Genomic DNA, 21,386 nt, shown 5'->3' with positions numbered 1-21,386 from the left:
CTGACCCTGAACATGTGTAGGAATGACACTAGCCCAGAACATGGATAGAAATAACACTGACCCTGAACATGGATAGGAATAACACTGACCCTGAACATGGATAGGAATAACACTGACCCTGAACATACGTAGGAATGACACTAGCCCAGAACATGGATAGGAATAACACTGACCCTGAACATGGATAGGAATAACACTGAACCTGAACATGGATAGGAATAACACTGACCCTGAACATGGATAGGAATAACACTGACCCTGAACATGGATAGGAATAACACTGACCCTGAACATGGATAGGAATAACACTGACCCTGAACATGTGTAGGAATGACCCTGAACATGGATAGGAATAACACTGACCCTGAACATGGATAGGAATAACATGACCCTGATGTGTAGGAATAACACTGACCCTGAACATGGATAGGAATAACACTGACCCTGAACATGGATAGGAATAACACTGACCCTGACATGTGTAGGAACATGTGTAGGAATAACACTGACCCTGAACATGGATAGGAATAACACTGACCCTGAACATGTGTAGGAATGACACTAGCCCAGAACATGGATAGGAATAACACTGACCCTGAACATGGATAGGAATAACACTGACCCTGAACATGTGTAGGAATGACACTAGCCCAGAACATGGATAGGAATAACACTGACCCTGAACATGGATAGGAATAACACTGACCCTGAACATGTGTAGGAATGACACTAGCCCACAACATGGATAGGAATAACACTGACCCTGAACATGGATAGGAATAACACTGACCCTGAACATGTGTAGGAATGACACTATGTGGATAGGAATGACCCTGAACATGGATAGGAATAACACTGACCCTGAACATGGATAGGAATAACACTGACCCTGAACATGGATAGGAATAACACTGATCCTGAACATGTTTAGGAATGACACTAGCCCACCATGGACAACATGGATGTGTAGGAATAACACTGATAAGCCCACAACATGGAACATGTTTAGGAATGACACTATAAGCCCAGAACATGGACCACTGACCCATAACATGTGTAGACCCAGAACATGGATGGAATAGGAATGAGGAATGACATATATATAAGCCCAGAACATGGACACGAATAACACTGACCCAGAACATGTGTAGGAATGACACATATATATAAGCCCAGAACATGGACACGAATAACACTGACCCAGAACATGTGTAGGAATGACACATATATATAAGCCCAGAACATGGACACGAATAACACTGACCCAGAACATGTGTAGGAATGACACATATATATAAGCCCAGAACATGGACACATATATATAAAGCCAGAATAACACTGACCCAGAACATGTGTAGGAATGACACAGGAACATGACACATACTATATAAGCCCAGAACATGGACAGGAATAACACTGACCCAGAACATGTGTAGGAATGACACATATATATAAGCCCAGAACATGGATAGGAATAACACTGACCCAGAAGGTGGCAGGAATCACAGTGACACAAACCATAGACAAGAATCACATGGATCTAGACCAAGCCTACCAAAGAAAACTTTCCTAAAGTGCAGAAAAATGCAGAAAAGTCCACATTAATCGTGGAAATGGCAACATAAAATATTCCCTCATAACTGAAACAGTAAAAATGGCAACGAAAGACTATGAAACTGCAACATTTTTATATCAGCGAACTTTGACATCAACTGCACATATGCATTCAGATCCACGCTTCTTTCAAATTTCGGAGCAACTGTGAATCGCTTCACGAAGAAAAAGTATTCAATATGTTGAAATAATTGCTGTCAAGCATTTTATATGAATGGAAAGTTAATGAAACAAATGTGTGTACACAAGTATGATGATGATAAATGCCAAATAACACAACAGAAATGCTTTACAAAGGGAATGTAACTTTTGGCATAACTGGAAAGTGTCAACATGTGGTCAAGACTTCCTTTTCCTAAGTTGCGCATGCACAAAATCGAAGTTGCAGGCTCTTTGTTTTTTATCCAGTTTAGCGATATAAAACTACTGTTTTTACTATTTCAGTAGCGAGGTATTATGTTTATGTTGCTATTTCCATGATTAATGTTAACTATTCAGCGTTTTTCTGCACAGCGGGAAAGTTTTCTTTGGTAGGCCTGAAGACCATGGACAGGAATCACACTGATCCAGTACACAGGCAGTAATGACAATGACCAAGACCAAAGTCAAGAATCAAACAGATGCAGACGATGGACAGGATTAACACTGTGTATCACATATGAACAGCAGAGACCATGGACAGGATTAACACTGTGTATCACATATGAACAGCAGAGACCATGGACAGGATTAACACTGTGTATCACATATGAACAGCAGAGACCATGGACAGGATTAACACTGTGTATCACATATGAACAGCAGAGACCATGGACAGGATTAACACTGTGTATCACATATGAACAGCAGAGACAAAGTAACACATCATAAACCTGCAGCAAGCAAGTTGCAACAATACTGGAGTACATATCTGAGAGACAATACTGTAGTGTGTACCTGAGAGACAATACTATTGTGAACCTGAGAGACAATACTGTAGTGTGTACCTGAGAGACAATACTGTAGTATATATCTGATAGAGTTTTTCCTGATTGTCATCCATCAAAGTAAGAACTCTTAGACAGCAAAAACAACCAACCAATAGCCAGTTTAGTTACCTCTTACAACAAGCATGATCTAGTGACCTTAAATCAGCTCTAACCAAATGCAAAAGGAGAAAACACTCGGATACAACTAACATGATGACCAAGAATAGTCAGGACTTGAAATCAAAGAAGGCAAGGGATAATGCAGCTCAGCAAAGAGGAGTCAGGTTCATCCTTTCAGATGAAACACACAGTGATGAAGTGGCCTCCGTCCCTCTACCAACACAACAGCAAGACATGGTGTCAAAGCACTCTTTTGGCCAGCACATGCAAGTCCCTGGGTAGAACACATATCAACATCCGCAGCCTGTCAGGATATAACACTGATGTCTTCTATAGAAGCATAGTCTACATGGTAAAAGTGAAATCCATCATTGTTAGTTTCATGAAATGTACATGCAACACATGATATAATGCATTTGTACCTGCAAGGTGTACCAGGAGAGATCATATCAAGAAGGTCTGACCAGGACCTGATTTCTCGAAAGAAACTTAAGCTTTTTACTCAAATTTCTACTTGAGTTAGACAATTTGAAACAGCAGAGTTTCAAACTCAGTTGCATTTCTAATACCAAAAAGCCAAAACAACTCAAGTAACCTATCTACTAAACTCAGATTGTCTACTAAGTTTAAGTTCAATATACATTTCAGTTTATTCTGGGAAATGCATTTTCTAGTGTTTTCTCAAGTTTGAGTAAAAACTCTAACTATAAGTCAAAACTCAGACTTAAGTTTTTTTCAAGAAATCGGGGCCAGCTTCCTGTTATACACGGTTATAAGGATCACAAAATGAGGATATAGTTTGCATAGACAAGGGTATAGAGTATATTTCCTGAACAATTTGTAGATTCATATTTTCAAGACAAGCCAGAAAACTGTGTTACTAATACTTGGCAGAATAAGCTTCCCAGGTCCTTTGTGGATGAAAAAGACATGACATCATAATGGTAATTAGTAATTCAAACATGGCAATCAAAGACATGTCCTTATCACAATATCTGTCTTTAGAAACAAAAATAAAACAAAATAATCAGGCATGAATCAATGGTTAATCCAGGACAGGTTCATCAGCAAAAACAGCTGACCATTTGTCTTTTTTCAGGAGAACAAACAAAAAACACATTACTCATAAAAACAAATAAGCATGCAGCCATTCGCACCAAATTACTAATTAAAGTCTTCAAGGACCAAAGGACCAATATTAACTTTTAGTCTTTGAATAATGGCAAACAATGGCAAAAATTCATCATCTCAACTTAAAATATTTCTTTCGTTATTGAAAGTACAAAGCTGAAGCAAATATATCCTATTGAAAGTATCTTGAAATGCCGATATGCTGTCAGATGACATACATTGCCACTTTTCAGGTTTATTCAGGGAAAATACATAAGCACTTTTAGCAAATCGTGACCATTTCCACACAGGTAAATCATGTCACGTGACCACTGTCCGTTATACTTACCATCGACTTGTATAGTGGGTTCACCAGTAATCCCGCCAGACTCTACAAAGAAGGTAGCAGGCTTGTCTTCTTCGCCCCGGTACAACCCATCTCCGTGGGCAGTAGCCAGAGCTCCCTCCCCAATCTCCTGGGTGAATGGACTTCCTGTAATACAACAAAACTCTCTCAGAAACACGGTGGAACGGGACAGATTCAACATTTGACAAAAGTAAATCTTCAGTTTTAACTCAGTTTGGTTCTGTGTTCCTCGTAGTTCAGTGACCAATATTTGGATCGAAAGGTTGTCTTCTCGTTAAAGCCACCTGAAAACTGCTCATTTAGAAACAAGAGTTACCTCCCTTGTTCTAACGAGGTTCATGTTCTGGCTCAACACATCAATTCTGAAGTCGGCTTTTACAGAAACATAATTTACACCAACTTATTCAGATTTAATGAACATTTTTTCTCTCTAACCAAAGACATAGTGCAAATCGGAACATTATTTCTCGTGCAATTCCAAACATCCAAGAGATGGAACAACCCTCACTGAGCATGTGCTACCATCCTCACCTTGTCTATGATTACACAGAGGTCAAGCCAACAACCGTCAGTTCACTCCATCATGTGGAGAAGATGAATACAACGATGGAGGGGTGGGGCTGCAGGGAGCCCCGTCACTGATATTAAAGATAACTTGAAATAACTAAACCAAATATTTTGCTCCAAATGAAATTCTGATCCCATCTCAGATATACACAACCTCAATTTAGAATATATTCCAAGTGACTGCTTTGATTGTAACACACAGTTTATGCCTTCAATAAACACCAACCAAACTTATATTACTGATAAATTTCTGGATGTGAACAAGACAGCCCCCAAAAGACAGAAGTGAAGTGTCCAGACTGACAAGGTTTAGTATTATTTCTGCATCAGAACAAGACAGCCCCCAAAAGGCAGAAAAGAAGTGTCCAGACTGACAAGGTTTAGTATTATTTCTGCATCAGAACAAGACTGCCCCACAAGGCAGAAGAGAAGTGTCCAGACTGACAAGGTTTAGTATTATTTCTGCATCAGAACAAGACAGCCCCCAAAAGGCAGAAGGGAAGGTTTTGCAGTATTTACAAATTGACCACATACGGAATATTGATTCCAACATGTCTATAATCCAAGCCTGTAAACAAGAAACTCATTACACACAACAGTATCTAGAGTAAATGAAGTCTCTTTGTACATATCTGAAGGCTTGAATATCCTTGCAACACACTGACTATATTTCATGCCTTATTGGATTTAATAGAGCTGGTCTGATTCATAAAACATAAAGCCTTACAACAGGGTTGTGTGTATCAGCTTTGGAGCTTGCTATCTATATGATATTACCAGTAAGGGTAATAAATCTTATATGTTTCTGTGTGGTTTCCATGTATTTCAGAGTCATTGAGAGGACAGCTTTGTTTGAGTCTGGAGAAAGTATTAAGGCCTTAGTCCATTATTCCACAATCAAAGGGCTCACCAATGGCCAGCAGTCCTTTTATGGTGGGTCAGCTACAAGTCAGTAATGACCTGGCAGATATCCTGTCACATTAACATCTAACTGGTATGGATTCCTTGCTTTACAGATCCAGATCTAAATTATATATATATATATGCAGTGTTTAATTAAACTCCCAAAATTCCAAGCCAGATGGAATTAAAAAATTACCAGTCCGATACAAACTTGCCTGTACCGTTTTCAACAATAAAAAACTGTGACTGCCATTTCCAACTCGTGTAAGCTCCATTCACTGTTTATAGGCATCGCAATGAACTGTATAGCACTAACAGGCAATGCACCGAGTTTAGGTAAACTGAAAGTACATGTGGTATGATTGGTTATCGAAACACGAACTGTACAATCATATGTAGTTTAACTTAATTTTCATAATACCTTAAACAACTTAAACTGACGACACTAGAACCTGCCTGATATTATGAAATATTTACTCTTAGGGGTAAAAATATCTACCAGACCACTGGACAGGCTACTTTTGAAATTTGACCGCTCGAGATGAAAATAGACCGTTCCGGACGGTCGGGCAGGCGGGAATTTTAAACGCTGATATATGGAAATTCTGAATTTGCTCCTTATATAAGCATTTCTAAGTTATTTCTGAACAAGGACCCATTATTAATAATGTATTATCCTCTTGCCCTGACATCTACTGGTCAAGTGATGAACTTTTGTGTATATTACTGTATGAAGGGAGGGAGGTCACTCTGATTCCCCTTGCCATGTTTGTCACTCTCCTGACAGGCATATTGTTCCTGTTCTACGTGATACATTGTATGAACTGGAATCTAACTTTCAAAGAACTGGCACAGGTGAAGGCACTTCAGTTGGCAGTCTGCCCTTCGACATAATGTACAAATTCAAGATGTTTCCATAATTGCAAAACATGAGTTTTTCTGCAGTTTTCAATGGGTCACTGCATCTCCTGAATGAAACATTTTAAAAAATGTTCTTTCCTTTTGGTGCAAGTGTTATACAGAGGCTCTGCATTACTTCATTTGTTGTTTTGTAGTTCTGTTTATCTGTCCAGTGGACAAAGAGCAACAGAATAATGTGGTATTTCCTCCATTTACAGCAAATATTTTACTGTTTATCCAAAACCATTATCAACTTATTTAACACTGAAAACACTGCTCTTATTTTTTAAACATATCTTACTTTCATATCAAATCTAATATCTTACTGTCATTTTGAAACTCTGTTTTTACTTTCCAAACACTCATCATGATATGAGATACATACAGTATCAGGACATTGTACTGTTTCACCCCTACATATCATATCATGATATGAGATACATACAGTATCGGGACATTGTACTGTTTCACCCCTACATATCATATCATGATATGAGATACATACAGTATCGGGACATTGTACTGTTTCACCCCTACATATCATATCATGATATGAGATACATACAGTATCGGGACATTGTACTGTTTCACCCCTACATATCATATCATGATATGAGATACATACAGTATCGGGACATTGTACTGTTTCACCCCTACATATCATATCATGATATGAGATACATACAGTATCGTGACATTGTACTGTTTCACCCCTACATATCATATCATGATATCGATACATTGTACTGTTTCACCCCTACATACATTGTATGATATGTTTCACCCGGACATTGTACTGTTTCACCCCTACATATCATATCATGATATGAGATACGTACAGTATCGGGACATTGTACTGTTTCACCCCTACATATCATATCATGATATGAGATACATACAGTATCGTGACATTGTACTGTTTCACCCCTACATATCATAATATTATGTGACATATGTATTGGGATACGTATTGTATCGTGACAATGAACTACTCCACCCCCACAAATGATATCGTGGCCTATGTAATACAACACATATTGCATTGTGACATTGCATGGTTACCATATTATACTACCATCAAAAGTTTAGACTCACTTAAAGCACTCACTATTTGTTATGCATATATATGTGGTTACATCGAATTTCTCCACCAACCAATTGAAAACCTTATGCTGATGAATTGCACGAGGATCATGCATCAAATTGCTGAAAGGCATGTACAAATGTCGTGCATGTGAACAGCTGCGTTGTGGTGTAAAGTTTTGTTAAGAATTCATCAATTGTCACAGCTTTTTATCATTTACTGAACTCATGACAATAATCATTTCAATGTTACGAATATATATTACAATACATCAGTTCATGACTAAACAGTACCTTTAAACAGTAGGGCATATTTTGCAAAAACTAGTTTACAACAGTTGACTGAAGTAAGTGGCTACATTAACACTAGTGAGTCTAAACTTTTGATGGGTAGTATATTATGTCACCTTTGTATCGAGATACATATTATATCATGACACTGCTGTTTCATTTCACCAATGCATATCATATTGTGACCTACAGTCCGTTTGACTCAAAAGCGGACCGATGAATTGCAATCTAACTCGAAAACTAATAAACATAACATACTCAATGAAACGCTGATCATAATCAAAACATCATACCCACTCTGTGAGGTTTTTGCAGAATTTTTGTCCTAAAAATAATAAAGTTGTTTAACAAACTATCATTAAAATATTGACACAGTTCACTGTTTGTTAGGAGGGAGGAGTGCAGAGAAAGGGACAGCCAGGTGTTCGAGAAGCACGTTCACAGACAAAGTTATTTATTCATTAACCTGTGCTGTGCCGTCTCCATTCGTTCTCGAACACCTGGCTGTCCCTTTCTCTGCACTCCTCCCTCGTAACAAATAGTGAACTGTGTCAATATTTTAATGATAGATTGTTAAACAACTTTTTTATTTTTAGGACAAAAATTCTGCAAAAACCTCACAGAGTTGGTATGATGTTTTGTTTATGATCAGCGTTTCATTGAGTATTTTATGTTTATTAGTTTTCGAGTTAGATTGCAATTCATCTGTCCGCTTTTGAGTCAAACGGACTATAGGTAGGGCGATGCATATTGTATCATGACCTTGCATGGTTTCACCATCTTATGAAGTCTCATATGTCTCGAGATACATATTGTATCATGACACTGATGTATCGAGATACATATTGTATCATGACACTGTTGTATCAAGATATGTATTGTATCATGACACTGTTGTATCGAGATATGTATTGTATCATGACACTGTTGTATCAAGATATGTATTGTATCATGACACTGTTGTATCGAGATACATATTGTATCATGACACTGTTGTATCAAGATATGTATTGTATCATGACACTGTTGTATCAAGACATGTATTGTATCATGACACTGTTGTATCAAGATATGTATTGTATCATGACACTGTTGTATCAAGATATGTATTGTATCAAGATATGTATTGTATCATGACACTGTTGTATCGAGATATGTATTGTATCATGACACTGTTGTATCAAGACATGTATTGTATCATGACACTGTTGTATCAAGACATGTATTGTATCATGACACTGTTGTATCAAGATATGTATTTTATCTTGCCACTTCTGTATCATTTCACCATTAGTTAGAATACCCCAACACCAACCCTATGGCCTAGATCCCTGACTTCATGAGCCGAGAGCTTCACCCAGAATCAAGGAGCCATAAATAATACTGGAAAGGAATTTACATTGTGATGGCCCAACTCCTAGAAATATTGATGTGTGATTGATTTGTCGAATGTAGAAAAACCACTCACCCGACTCAAATATGCGGAGACAAAGCCAACAAAACTACTGGTTGTACAACATATTGATCTGTCCGAGGATGGTGACATAAATACTGCCAGGAATCGCTGACTCCAGTTACAGGGAAATCAACTTAGGGAGAAACAACATGGCACTACCAGACATTCTTGACAAAGGATCAGATCTATACATGCTGCTGCTATTGCATAACCAACATTGTTTTTCAAATTTCTTAACCATATTTCACAGCTAAGGCCGTTTCTTTTTTATTAATTGGTTTACGGATCCGTCGACCCTAATTTTTGGAAATGGCAAAGAAAAATAAAATTTCATGAGAAGTGTCTTTTATTACCGCCGAGTCCTGGGTATCAAAAACTACATTAAAAAAGAAAGATCGACTGACATACCCGATATTAAAATCAGTCATCTATCTGCACTGGTTCAGAAATAAATATTTCACTTGTAGAAAAATTGCGGGCACGACTACGAATCAATAACAATGTCTGAAAACACTTATTACATTTCAAATGACCATATATTATTGACAGAATTAGAATTATAAGCTATTTTTTGCAATGTTATTGAAAAAACAATACTCCGACACATGCTTCGGCAACGGGTCCACATCAAAGTTGTCAAAGAGCAAAGTAACGATGTTTCGAGATGATAATTAAACAAATTGAATAAACTGAAGAATATTTTCAATAACAGTACTCATAAAAGTTGTCAAACGTACATTATAACTCACTATTTCAATCTTTTTTGTGCTATCGTGTAATGTATTTCAAGTGACATCCCGGCTTTCGTCGCCTCGAACTTCGCGCTCGGACACGATGTTTAATGCTAATATATATGCAGGAAGCATTTTTGTCACAGGTCATACATAACCTTGCACGATACGTCCACTAAGGTCCACAATATACGTATAGGTAGTGATCTTGTGCGTAACACGTTCAGAATAGCATGATTTTACCCAAAACTTTCGTCTGAATCTAAAAGTTTTCATTTACGAGGACGGTATCCATTGCTGTAGTATGATTGGCTGCCTTTCACGATCCTGGCAGCAGAATGTGACAGAAAAGCGTCATTAGAAACCAATCTTTATCCAGTAAAATCGCTTCTTACACCTGTGAAAATACTCTTGGCATGGGTACAGTGATATTGTTGATGTTCAGAGCTTTCGACCGATACATCAAACGAATCGCCTCACATGCTTTTCATACGAAGCTTCGAAAACGGAGGTATTTCCCACTGTTGTATCACGTTACCAAGCGGAAAGCCACTGGTATCGGGAAATAGACGACCATACATATTATTTGAGAAATCTCTTTGTAATAGTTTTCCGATTACGTAAACATAAAAATATAAAAGAAAAACGTAAGGGGATAATTATGACATGTTACAAATGGAAAAAATCGCTGCATTGTTTGCTCCCTTCGTGGTTTATTTGGACATTATAAATGTGTAAGCTTGCATTTTCATTAAATATTAACTTGTTTACGTTGTAGTTGTATTATTGGAATAATAAGATCATATCCATCTGTCATGACTGAATTAAACTGTGCCAAAACATATTGTGTGTTTGTTTGTTATGATACCACACCTCTGCCAATTTCAATGCAGAAATCAATGACTATTTCTCCTTTAGTCCCACTTTTTGACTAAGTCAAATTAATTTCTGCATTTTGTAAACAAATAAGCAACAAGTCAAAGACAACTGGGCAGTATTAAAGTCAGTAGTGAATATGTCCCTTGTTTGTACGTTCATTTTATTAAATATGGAGGATAATTCACGTTCCCAGTGCAATATCAGTTACCTCTCATCTCATAATGGAGAAAGGCTGATATTTACAGAGATATTACACTGGAGACATGACAAATCCTATATATTCGATGCTTCAAAGGTGAGGTAACCTCATTCTACAGGTGATGTCAACATCTTTTTGAAATTATTACAGTCATTCACTCTTATGATCCACAATAATTACTCTTCTCTTCCAATATCAAAATTTGGATTTTAATCCTACCGACTCAAATGTTGAGACAAACACTTAAAAAAATTGAAGACTTTCAATTCTATTTTTATTTTTATTTCGACCACCAACCCTATTTTGGGGGGAAAAAATCTGTAAACCAATTAATAAAATCCCCCGGCCTAATAAGACTTTGAAAATCAATCATACAAAAGAGCATTCATCTACGGAAACCATTTTTCTTGAATATACTTAGGGAGATTCTTTTGATCCCAGGTATATGAGAATATTTATAGATATAAACTGTTATACATCACCAATGACTACACTTAGTTTTCATTGTACACCTAAAGAGCCATTAAACAGCGAAAGATCTTGTTCATGCGTTTTGACTCATCTTTTATATATTTATTGCTTATACACCTGCAGAAATCACTTATTCATCAACATAACATTTATATAGAATAAAAGCAACCCACACCTTATAATATACACCCTTAATAAAGTTCAGCACAACCTTCTTTCAGCTATTTTTAACTTCCATACTTCCTATAAAAATGACTACATTTGACATGAACATCATTGTGACAACTGCGTTGTTACATGTGGCACAGGTGGAAACAAGAACAAATTGCACATGAAGAAGATTGGCACTAACGGAACAGGGGGCACAAATTCCTCTGTTGGATGGGAAAATCTGGGTTATGACGCTAAAAAGGAATTCACAATTCCCATGCCAAAGTTACACAATACCTCATTACAATTATTACTTGATGTCCATTTCTGTATTACACTGAGAATATGTCCAGTGTGCCAAATTAATGCTGGTCCTGTGGTCCCTGGCTAGTAAAATTCATCAGGACCACTAAATGGAAAGTTTGCAGTGGTCCTGGTGGCCAGTGAATTTTTTTAAATAAGTCTGCGAACGGTATTTTGGACCAGTGAAGTACAGACAGGACCACTAATTATTGTCCACTCACTGGTCCTGTGGTCTAGTGTGAAATTTTGAAAGGTTTCTTTCCCTGTATGTCTTATAAGAATGTTATATTGTATGTAAATAAGAAAATAATCAAGGACACAATTCTCTCTTAACGTCTTACTTCACATGGAATTGATTTTGTGAGGTGTGCATAAATATTTTCTAGGTGTAAATATACTCATTTTACTCTGTTTTTCAATCTATTATTTTGATTTTAGCATATTTGGGTCATAGGTTAACTTGCCAGCAGCGGTGGAGCAATACTTCCCACTGTTCAAACACAGGCCACACACTCTACTAGAGGTTATCATCAAAATCAGCCGCTTTTTGCATTGTGATTTTCTCATATGGCGACATTCCACTGTGCCAGCTGCTACACAAATACCATGCGTGATGTCATAAATGTTGAAACTAACACTCACTGTATACATTACTGTTAATTATGTATGTTTATATACTCTCTCAATACTCACATGCCATATTCAGCTTCAGGTGGTATTTACAAAAAGTGGATTAAGCGGAAAAGCTTCATCATTTCACATTTCCATGAAAAGACCTAAATTGGAAGGTCATCTGGCTTTTCCTTGAAGCATGCTAGGTTGTGTCCTTACCACTAATGACTGTTCTAAAGGCAGGGTGGACAATGTATAATCATTGGACTACATCTTGATATTTATAGAAAATCAAAATTTGCATATGTACAAACAAGATATTTCAACATTACTGAGGAACACATTGAAGTTAAGTTCAGATTGGGAAAGTTGTTGAGGATTGTACCCATACATGAATGTCAAATCTCATTTAATTTCCAGTTTTCTTATATTTTTTCCAATATGGGAATTTTCTGGAAGCAATTCTATCCATTTTCCCTCTAATTATTATATGCAAAACAATGGTTTGCTTTGATAGTCTAGAGTCAGCAATGTAGATCTATCACTTGACAAAAACATGTACACATTCTAGAATGACACATGTAATTGGACAGATAAAAAAATCTTACATTTTTCCAATTTCAACAACAAATAAAGTATGTGTAGTTCCAACATACATATTCAAATCTTCCATATCAGTGCTTACAACATAACTTTCTAAATACAAAATGAATATTCCTAAATTCTTTCAATTCTTTCAAGCAAATTGTCAGCACTTCCAGCAAACAGAATTAATTCAATCACACCAATTTGATAAATTGTTTCCTTGATTAAGCTCTGATTGTTAGGGGATATTCTTAATTGAATCTAACGTCTCTGATACCCACGTGAAAACATCAAACGATTTACATGTGACCTGAAACTGGTCACCAAATGACCTTTGCTTCAATTATCGAAATCACTCAACATTCCTGAACAAAATCTACACACGTAGTTTGCAACCTATCACCTTCTGTTTGCTCAGAGAGCGGGCAGCTTTGGTCAGTTGGCAAACAAACCCTCACAACGTTTCATGGAACGCATCTTTGCAAAAGGGTCATGTTTTGAAATTTCTTCTGTAAATATCAAGGATACAACTTGGTTGTCACTATCAGTTGATACATGACAAGCTGTCAGATAATCATGTTGAAATACATGACAGCACTGTTGTACATTTCACCACGGTCAGGTGGATCACACACACTGTAAAGTGGATCACACACACTATAAGATGGATCACACACACTGTAGGGTGGATCACACACACTGTAAGGTGGATCACACACACTGTAAGGTGGATCACAAACACACTGTAAGGTGGATCACACACACACTGTAAGGTGGATCACACACACTGTAAGGTGGATCACACACAGGCTGTAAGGTGGATCACACACACTGTAAGGTGGATCACAAACACACTGTAAGGTGGATCACAAACACACTGTAAGGTGGATCACACAGGCTGTAAGGTGGATCACACACACTGTAGGGTGGATCACAAACACACTGTAAGGTGGATCACACACACTGTAAGGTGGATCACACACAGGCTGTAAGGTGGATCACACACACTGTAAGGTGGATCACACACACTGTAAGGTGGATCACAAACACACTGTAAGGTGGATCACACACACACTGTAAGGTGGATCACACACAAAGTAAGGTGGATCACACACACTGTAAGGTGGATCACACACACACACACTGTAAGGTGGATCACACACACACATTGTAAGGTGGATCACACACACTGTAAGGTGGATCACACAGGCTGTAAAGTGGATCACACATGCTGTAAGGTGGATATCACACACATTGTAAGGTGGATCACACACACACTGTAAGGTGGATCACACAGGCTGTAAAGTGGATCACACAGGCTGTAAGGTGGATCACACATGCTGTAAGGTGGATCACACAGGCTGTAAGGTGGATCACACACTGGCTGTAAGGTGGATCACACACACTGTAAAGTGGATCACACATGCTGTAAGGTGGATCACACACACTGTAAGGTGGATCACGCACGCTGTAAGGTGGATCACACACACTGTAAGGTGGATCACACACACTGTAAGGTGGATCACACACACTGTAAGGTGTGGATCACACAGGCTATAAGGTGGATCACACACACTGTAAGGTGGATCACACACAGGCTGTAAGGTGGATCACATACATGCATGTATGAGCTCTGAAGTGCTGCATTAGCTTTGTTCATGTGGAGGTAGTTTCATGTTCGTTTCTGATCTACACATAATGTGATATGAAGATTATTCACTCATGTACACGGAAAACAGCTGCCCAAGGAACATATATATATATATATACACAGTCAAATCCCGATGAGTCGAATGCCGATGTCTCGAATATTATGCATAACACGAAGTACCTGTCGGTCCCGACCATTCCCTGCTATTTTTGTCATCATTTGATTTCCGGTTACACGAATTCGTCTCATAAATACACACGATGACTCGAAATGGAAATTTGGTCCCTTGAGATTCAAACAATAGTAATCTTGTATACATAAGCCGAAGTCAGTCAATGAGAAGTTAATTGGTGATCCAGCTACATGTAACTGATCCAATTAACAAACCAGCGCGGCTCACACCTTTCCGCTATTGTCGGGTGAGTTCAAAAGGCAGATTAGTGATTTTACGGAAACGGAAGAATTAGCACCTGTCACAACGATTTTACACTTCGTCTGATGATGAAGACGAGACACACCCTGCCGTCAAACCACCATCATCCTTATCGGAAGTGATAAAGTTCTGTGAAGGACTGGAGGAATTTCTCGAGTCGGTTCCAGGTACAAACAACGAACATTTTTCCCACTTGGCAAGCGTCCGTGAATTTGTGGATAAATGTAAGGGAAATTCACAGAAACAAACATTAATGTCAGACTTTTTCCAGAAGTGAGTTCATCTTTTTGAATTAATAAGATTCAAGATGGCGGCATGTACAAGTATATCTATCAATTGCCGATAGATTTTGTCCATGGATTTTAGGAGGGAAATGTATTTTGCTAGTATTGAAATGTGTTCTCATTTGTATAATTTTTGTTTCCATTATCCATTATTATCCATTATCTATGTCACCTAATGTATTGTTGTGCTATATTTAGATATGATGTGCTGAATAAAGGAATTGTTCAATATTGAATCATCTTTTTTTCCTACCCTCATAGACATACCTATGTCTCGAATACATCGATAAGCCGAATCTTTTACTTGGTCCCCAGCGATTCGACTCATCGGGATTTGACTGTATATATATATACCAGCCAACCAAAGACAAGCATTCATCTAAATCTGTAGCATAGAAATAAACAGCAAAACATGTGTCCATACTCCGTATTTAAAGGACATCATCAAGCTCTATTTACAGCTGACATATCTCTCTGTATCACAGCAACCATTAGCCATTTAGATTCTACCCATTTCTACCCTTTATTCTGTCTAATATTGAACCAACTCCTGAGGTAACCATTTGCTTAAGGTCAATAAAATATTCCCTGTGCAGAAATTAACAAATGACAAATAAATGTGACATGCCCAGTTAGTGGCTGTTCAGAGGACATCCAAATTTCATGCTTATCAGACTGACTGACTGAGTGTGGTTTTACGCTGTTTTTAGCAATATTCCAGCAATATCATGGCAGGGGACACCAGAAATGGGCTTCACAAATTGTACCCATGTGGGGAATCAATGAGCGAACGCTTTAACCACTAGGCTACCCAACCGCCCCCATTCTTATCAGAATCTCAAACAAGCAGTGTCTGTAGAAGGAGATGTTCTCTAGTTGCCACAGTTCTACATTGTAACTTCAGCACTAACATTCATACATCTATGCCAGACCGATGTTCTGAGATCGCATGTTGACATGGGTTTCCTGGCATCATCATGGGGAGGGACAAGGTCAGATCCACAAAATGCGCTATACTGAGTGTATTTCTGTACATGTGATTTTGTCCAATTTTCAGCTGGATAGAATATTGACAGATTCAATGATAAACCAATCTATATGTGAGCTGATAACATTTCAGATGATATGAAACTCATCTCTGAAAAGATGAAATGAAACCCATCTGGACTACGATGAGTAGCTCTGACTGATGACCTGATAAACAGAAACTTAGCAGGACTACGATGAGTAGCTCTGACTGATGACCTAATAAACAGAAACTTAGCAGGACTACGATGAGTTGCTCTGACTGATGACCTGATAAACAGAAACTTACCAGGACTACGATGAGTTGCTCTGACTGATGACCTGATAAACAGAAACTTAGCTGGACTACAATGAGTAGCTCTGACTGATGACCTAATAAACAGACACTTAGCAGGACTACAATGAGTAGCTCTGACTGATGACCTGATAAACAGAAACTTACCAGGACTACCATGAGTAGCTCTGACTGATGACCTGATAAACAGAAACTTACCAGGACTACCATGAGTAGCTCTGACGGATGACATGATAAACAGAAACTTAGCAGGACTACCATTAGTAGCTCTGTCTGATGACCTGATGATATGAAACTTACCAGGACTACCATGAGCAGCTCTGACTGGGGATCTGACTGGAGGAGACAGAGGTTGTGAGCTGGGCAGTTTAACCACATACATCTTCTGTTGGTTGCTCCTTTCTGCTGATATATACACTTCCGTATCATTATTCCTGTGACAGATTGAAGTGGAACGGATCACCTTTCGTTCAGGTGAGCTTTTCTCAGTTTTGAGCACAGGGTGGAATTGACCATCCACTGTCCGAGACTGGATGTGATGGACACTGGATTGTTTCAATGTCGTCGCTGAAGGATCAACCTGTGTGGCCCATGATCCAGCTCTATGAAGACTGTCAGAACTCTGGGATCGATGTCTTTGATCTACAGTTGTTGACCAAGTGGCGTGATCAGTTTCATGTTCAGACGAGTCATTTCTCTTGATAAGAAACGACATAGGAGAAGACACATTCCCCTGTCCACTGTTGCTGTGGTCTCGTCTTTCAACAACAGTCACCTTGGAATGGGCATTAAATGACGTGTGCCGTTCAATTCGGCCATCTTTCTCCACATAAGAGCTGTATGTTGGTGCAGATCTGTCCCTTCCCAGAGTTCTTGACTTCTCTATTTCAACATTGACACCTTTGTGTACATGTACATTTCGTCGGTCAAGACTATGAATCTCATTTGGCTCGACCTCATTCAAAATATGATTTCCACCTGTAGAGTGACCATTTTTTACATTTATTTTTGTCACATGCTTAAAACTCCTGTCCAGAGTTTGTGACCTAAACTGACCACTGTCATTACCGTGTGAAGGTCGGTGACCTCGTCCACCGAGGGTGTAAGACCTGTAGTTATATCCACCATTGTCACTATCACTTTCCTCACCACCAAAACTTAACTCCTTTGATTTCGAAATCCGCACATGTTTATTTCTCAACGTATCACTGTTATGATGGTATGAATCTGAAGAACTGGATCCACTGTCCACATGTTCAGATGCTCCATGAGACTTTCTGGAATAACCGTTCCTTTGTTCCCCAGTTTCTTTATTAGTAACTGTGACTCTGTGATGTGAGTTGTGGGAACTGTTCCCATTAGCACCAACCCCATTATATACCATTCCATTCACTGACACCACCTTTGTCTGTTGCCCTGTGGAAGATGGTGGAGGTTGACCAGGGCCTCCAGGAGGTGCAGGACTCTGTCCCGGGCTCCCAAAAGGAAGGGGTGGAGGTGGAGGAATTTGCCCCGGGGCAAAGATAGGTGGGGTGATGGAATCTGTCCCGGGGGTGTATGGACAGGTGCTCGGGGGATAGAGGATTGTCCATTCTGTGTTCGGGATGCAGGTTCATCAGCTTGTCTCTGACTCTGCAGGTTACGTGCAAAGTGACTTTCTAATTTTGCTAATAATTCTTTGTTTGCAAAGACACTGATATTTTCAACTGATCGAGATTGTTGCCTCTGTTCTCGAATACTCTTATATTTCGTCTCATTTGATTCTTCATCAATTTCCCATAAACCTGAGTTACGCTTTGTGATCTTACGCTTGTTGAGGACTGAGGACAATTCTTCAATCAATGCATCATGAAGTTTAGATCCAGGGTCTTTCTTTGATCTTTTGAAAAATATAGGAAATGGATACAAATCGTCAGCCTTAACTTGTCTATCATCTGCAGTGGCAGATAAGATATCCGACTCAGAATAAGTCCGGCGTGGAGACTCATGGACTTCATCCTGTCCGCTGTTTTCCGAGTTGTATCCTGTCTCTCCATTCGTTCCATTAATAGAAACCGTCTCCGTAACAGTTTTCATTTCCGTGACAACCTGACCACTACTTATTTCACTTTGCTCCAACATGTTTGATTTTGTATATGTATTCTTCAAAAGAGTGTTTCTTTCATCACAGATCCCATTTCAGTATGTCATGTAAGCATATTATCATGTACATTCTCAATCCTTTGTACAAGGCACAGATATAATCCTGGCTTATGTTTTAAATAGAAAAATCATGTGTCCTACCATATCACTGAGTAATCGCAATCCCAAAGTGGTCATTTCATGAGATCAATGTTGATTGTCTCAAAGCTGTGTCTATTACTGAAATGTACACCAGTCAATGCCCTGTCAGAACACACATCACTGAACACTACTCTGCTCTACAGCTGTCTCTGACAATCCTTTGATTGATCAACCATGAAGCCAGTCAGAAGCAGTGAGGGAGAATAATGATGTTCAAACATGCTCACATTTATCAACAACAATATCATGCACTTGTCATGAACAGGCTCCGGCAACTATGGCACCAGAAATTGAAATGACTTCCAACCTTTCATCATCAAGACCACCTCAAACCTTTGCAGAACTAATCCCACAGTGCCACGATGTGTAGATCCAATTTTCTTGCCAATCTCCAAATTGATGTATATTTCATATAATCCCAGCTGTTGACATCCACCAGAACAAACAACAGTGATCTACACCTTGTAAATTTCACTCAGGTGTGTCCGTTTCAAGAACACCAGCATCTGTCCACAAAGTTCCCTTCTCCATACAGCTGTACCACAGAACAATCACCCTTGATAAACATCGTCATTATCCGTGATATGTACGTGCAATTAACAACTAGTACGAGCTTGACGAACTTGCTGACAGCTATTTCCTTTTGGAGAGGAGAGGCTGCCTGGAAAACAGAAGCACGTAAAAAACTTTCCCGGGCGTTCCTCGCTGTACGACCCGGCAAGACCACCAGTACACTGGTCGATGTGAGTGTTCCTCTTGCAGCTGATCGGCCGCCCCACACACTGCTGTTGACACAGGGTAGCGAGGGCTGACTCAACTAGTCTCTCGTCTAGTCAGGTGTGACAATCACTGGCTAAGTCTAACAGGTTAATCTGTTGAAATCTACGTTGACTGGTGATATATACACACAGTAAGTTTCACAGCAGACTCTCATTACTGGTACGTGATTGAAACAGGACAGTCAGTTTGTCATAATTTGTATGTATGCATCGCAAACACATAACTGGTCTATTAAGCAGCCATTATGGGTCTCTTCAATGAGACAAATAACATGTCAATATCAGGAAGAAATGTCAATTAATCATACATTTCACCACATCTCACTTATTCTTCATTCCCCCTTAACAGCTTCTCTAATCTAATATTAATAATATACTTATTATCTTTTTAATTCAATAATTGTTTTAGCACAATACCACCACATAATGCATCCTCACAATCAGCATATATAGGTCAAGCATATTACCTTGCACTCAACACATAATCTATAATTCAAAACACTTGTCGTTGCTCATGCATTAGCTCTATTGTCATGGCAACACTTTATTCAAATATAGAAATCATCAAATATTGAACCCTAAGCAGGTAAACCCACAAGACTACCAGACAGCTCCACAAACAGCTTCCTCCACCTGCCATATGGTCCCCACAATACAAAAATGTTTTCAAAACCCGTAATTTCTTCTTGATCATGGAGAAAGGAACAAAAATAACACAAATCACCCCCAACGTTTCAAGACTTCAGGGCATGTCATGAAAGAAAGACTTTCATTGCTAGTGCATCGATTACCACTAGTATCAAAAGTGCTGAAATCGACGACACACTGAGATATCAGGTGTCAATGAATGCAGCTCTCCTGGTCCACGATCTGCGTCAGCACAATCAATAAGTATTCTAAACCTGTTCCACAAGCAAAGTGGTGACACTTGCTAGGAGAATCAGGTATGCTGATTATTTGGACACTTGTAGACACAGATAGAGAAATCTACTTGACAACATGTTTCAGTGAAGTCCTTGAGATTGGAACAAGTTCGAAAATCTTACACAGCTTGAAAACCACTATTTCAATAATCTTTGTCTATTTTTCAAGCCACAGAGATAAATTTCCAAGTTACAGCTAAAGAAATATTTTTTCATCATACACTAAACATTGTGTAAACAAACAAATGAGAAACAAATACTGTGTTTGTTGATACAGTTGATTGATTTGGATCATCCAGGCCCAATCAACAATACATGGTTGGGTAAATATTGGCAAAATATTTTTATTGCATTTTTCTCTTAATTTCCTGTCTTATTTTAGGATGTATCTATAATTCAACAT

General features: G+C 38.6%; 1 protein-coding gene across 1 annotated transcript in view; it reads right to left on the bottom strand.

Annotated features, from left to right (window-relative positions):
- The window catches only part of LOC124269623 (filamin-A-like), a 123,790-nt gene that overhangs the window by 12,463 nt on the left and 89,941 nt on the right, over positions 1–21,386 (bottom strand). The window contains exon 20 of the mRNA XM_046704660.1: positions 4,162–4,305. Coding sequence (XP_046560616.1) covers positions 4,162–4,305 — 144 coding nt within the window. The remainder of the gene's footprint in view (positions 1–4,161; positions 4,306–21,386) is intronic.

Source organism: Haliotis rubra, unplaced genomic scaffold, assembly GCF_003918875.1.
Source record: "Haliotis rubra isolate DU_JTF1 unplaced genomic scaffold, ASM391887v1 Scf146, whole genome shotgun sequence".
Lineage (NCBI taxonomy): Eukaryota > Metazoa > Mollusca > Gastropoda > Lepetellida > Haliotidae > Haliotis > Haliotis rubra.
Note: the sequence above shows the minus strand (reverse complement) of the source record. Positions and strands in the feature narration are given on the sequence as shown.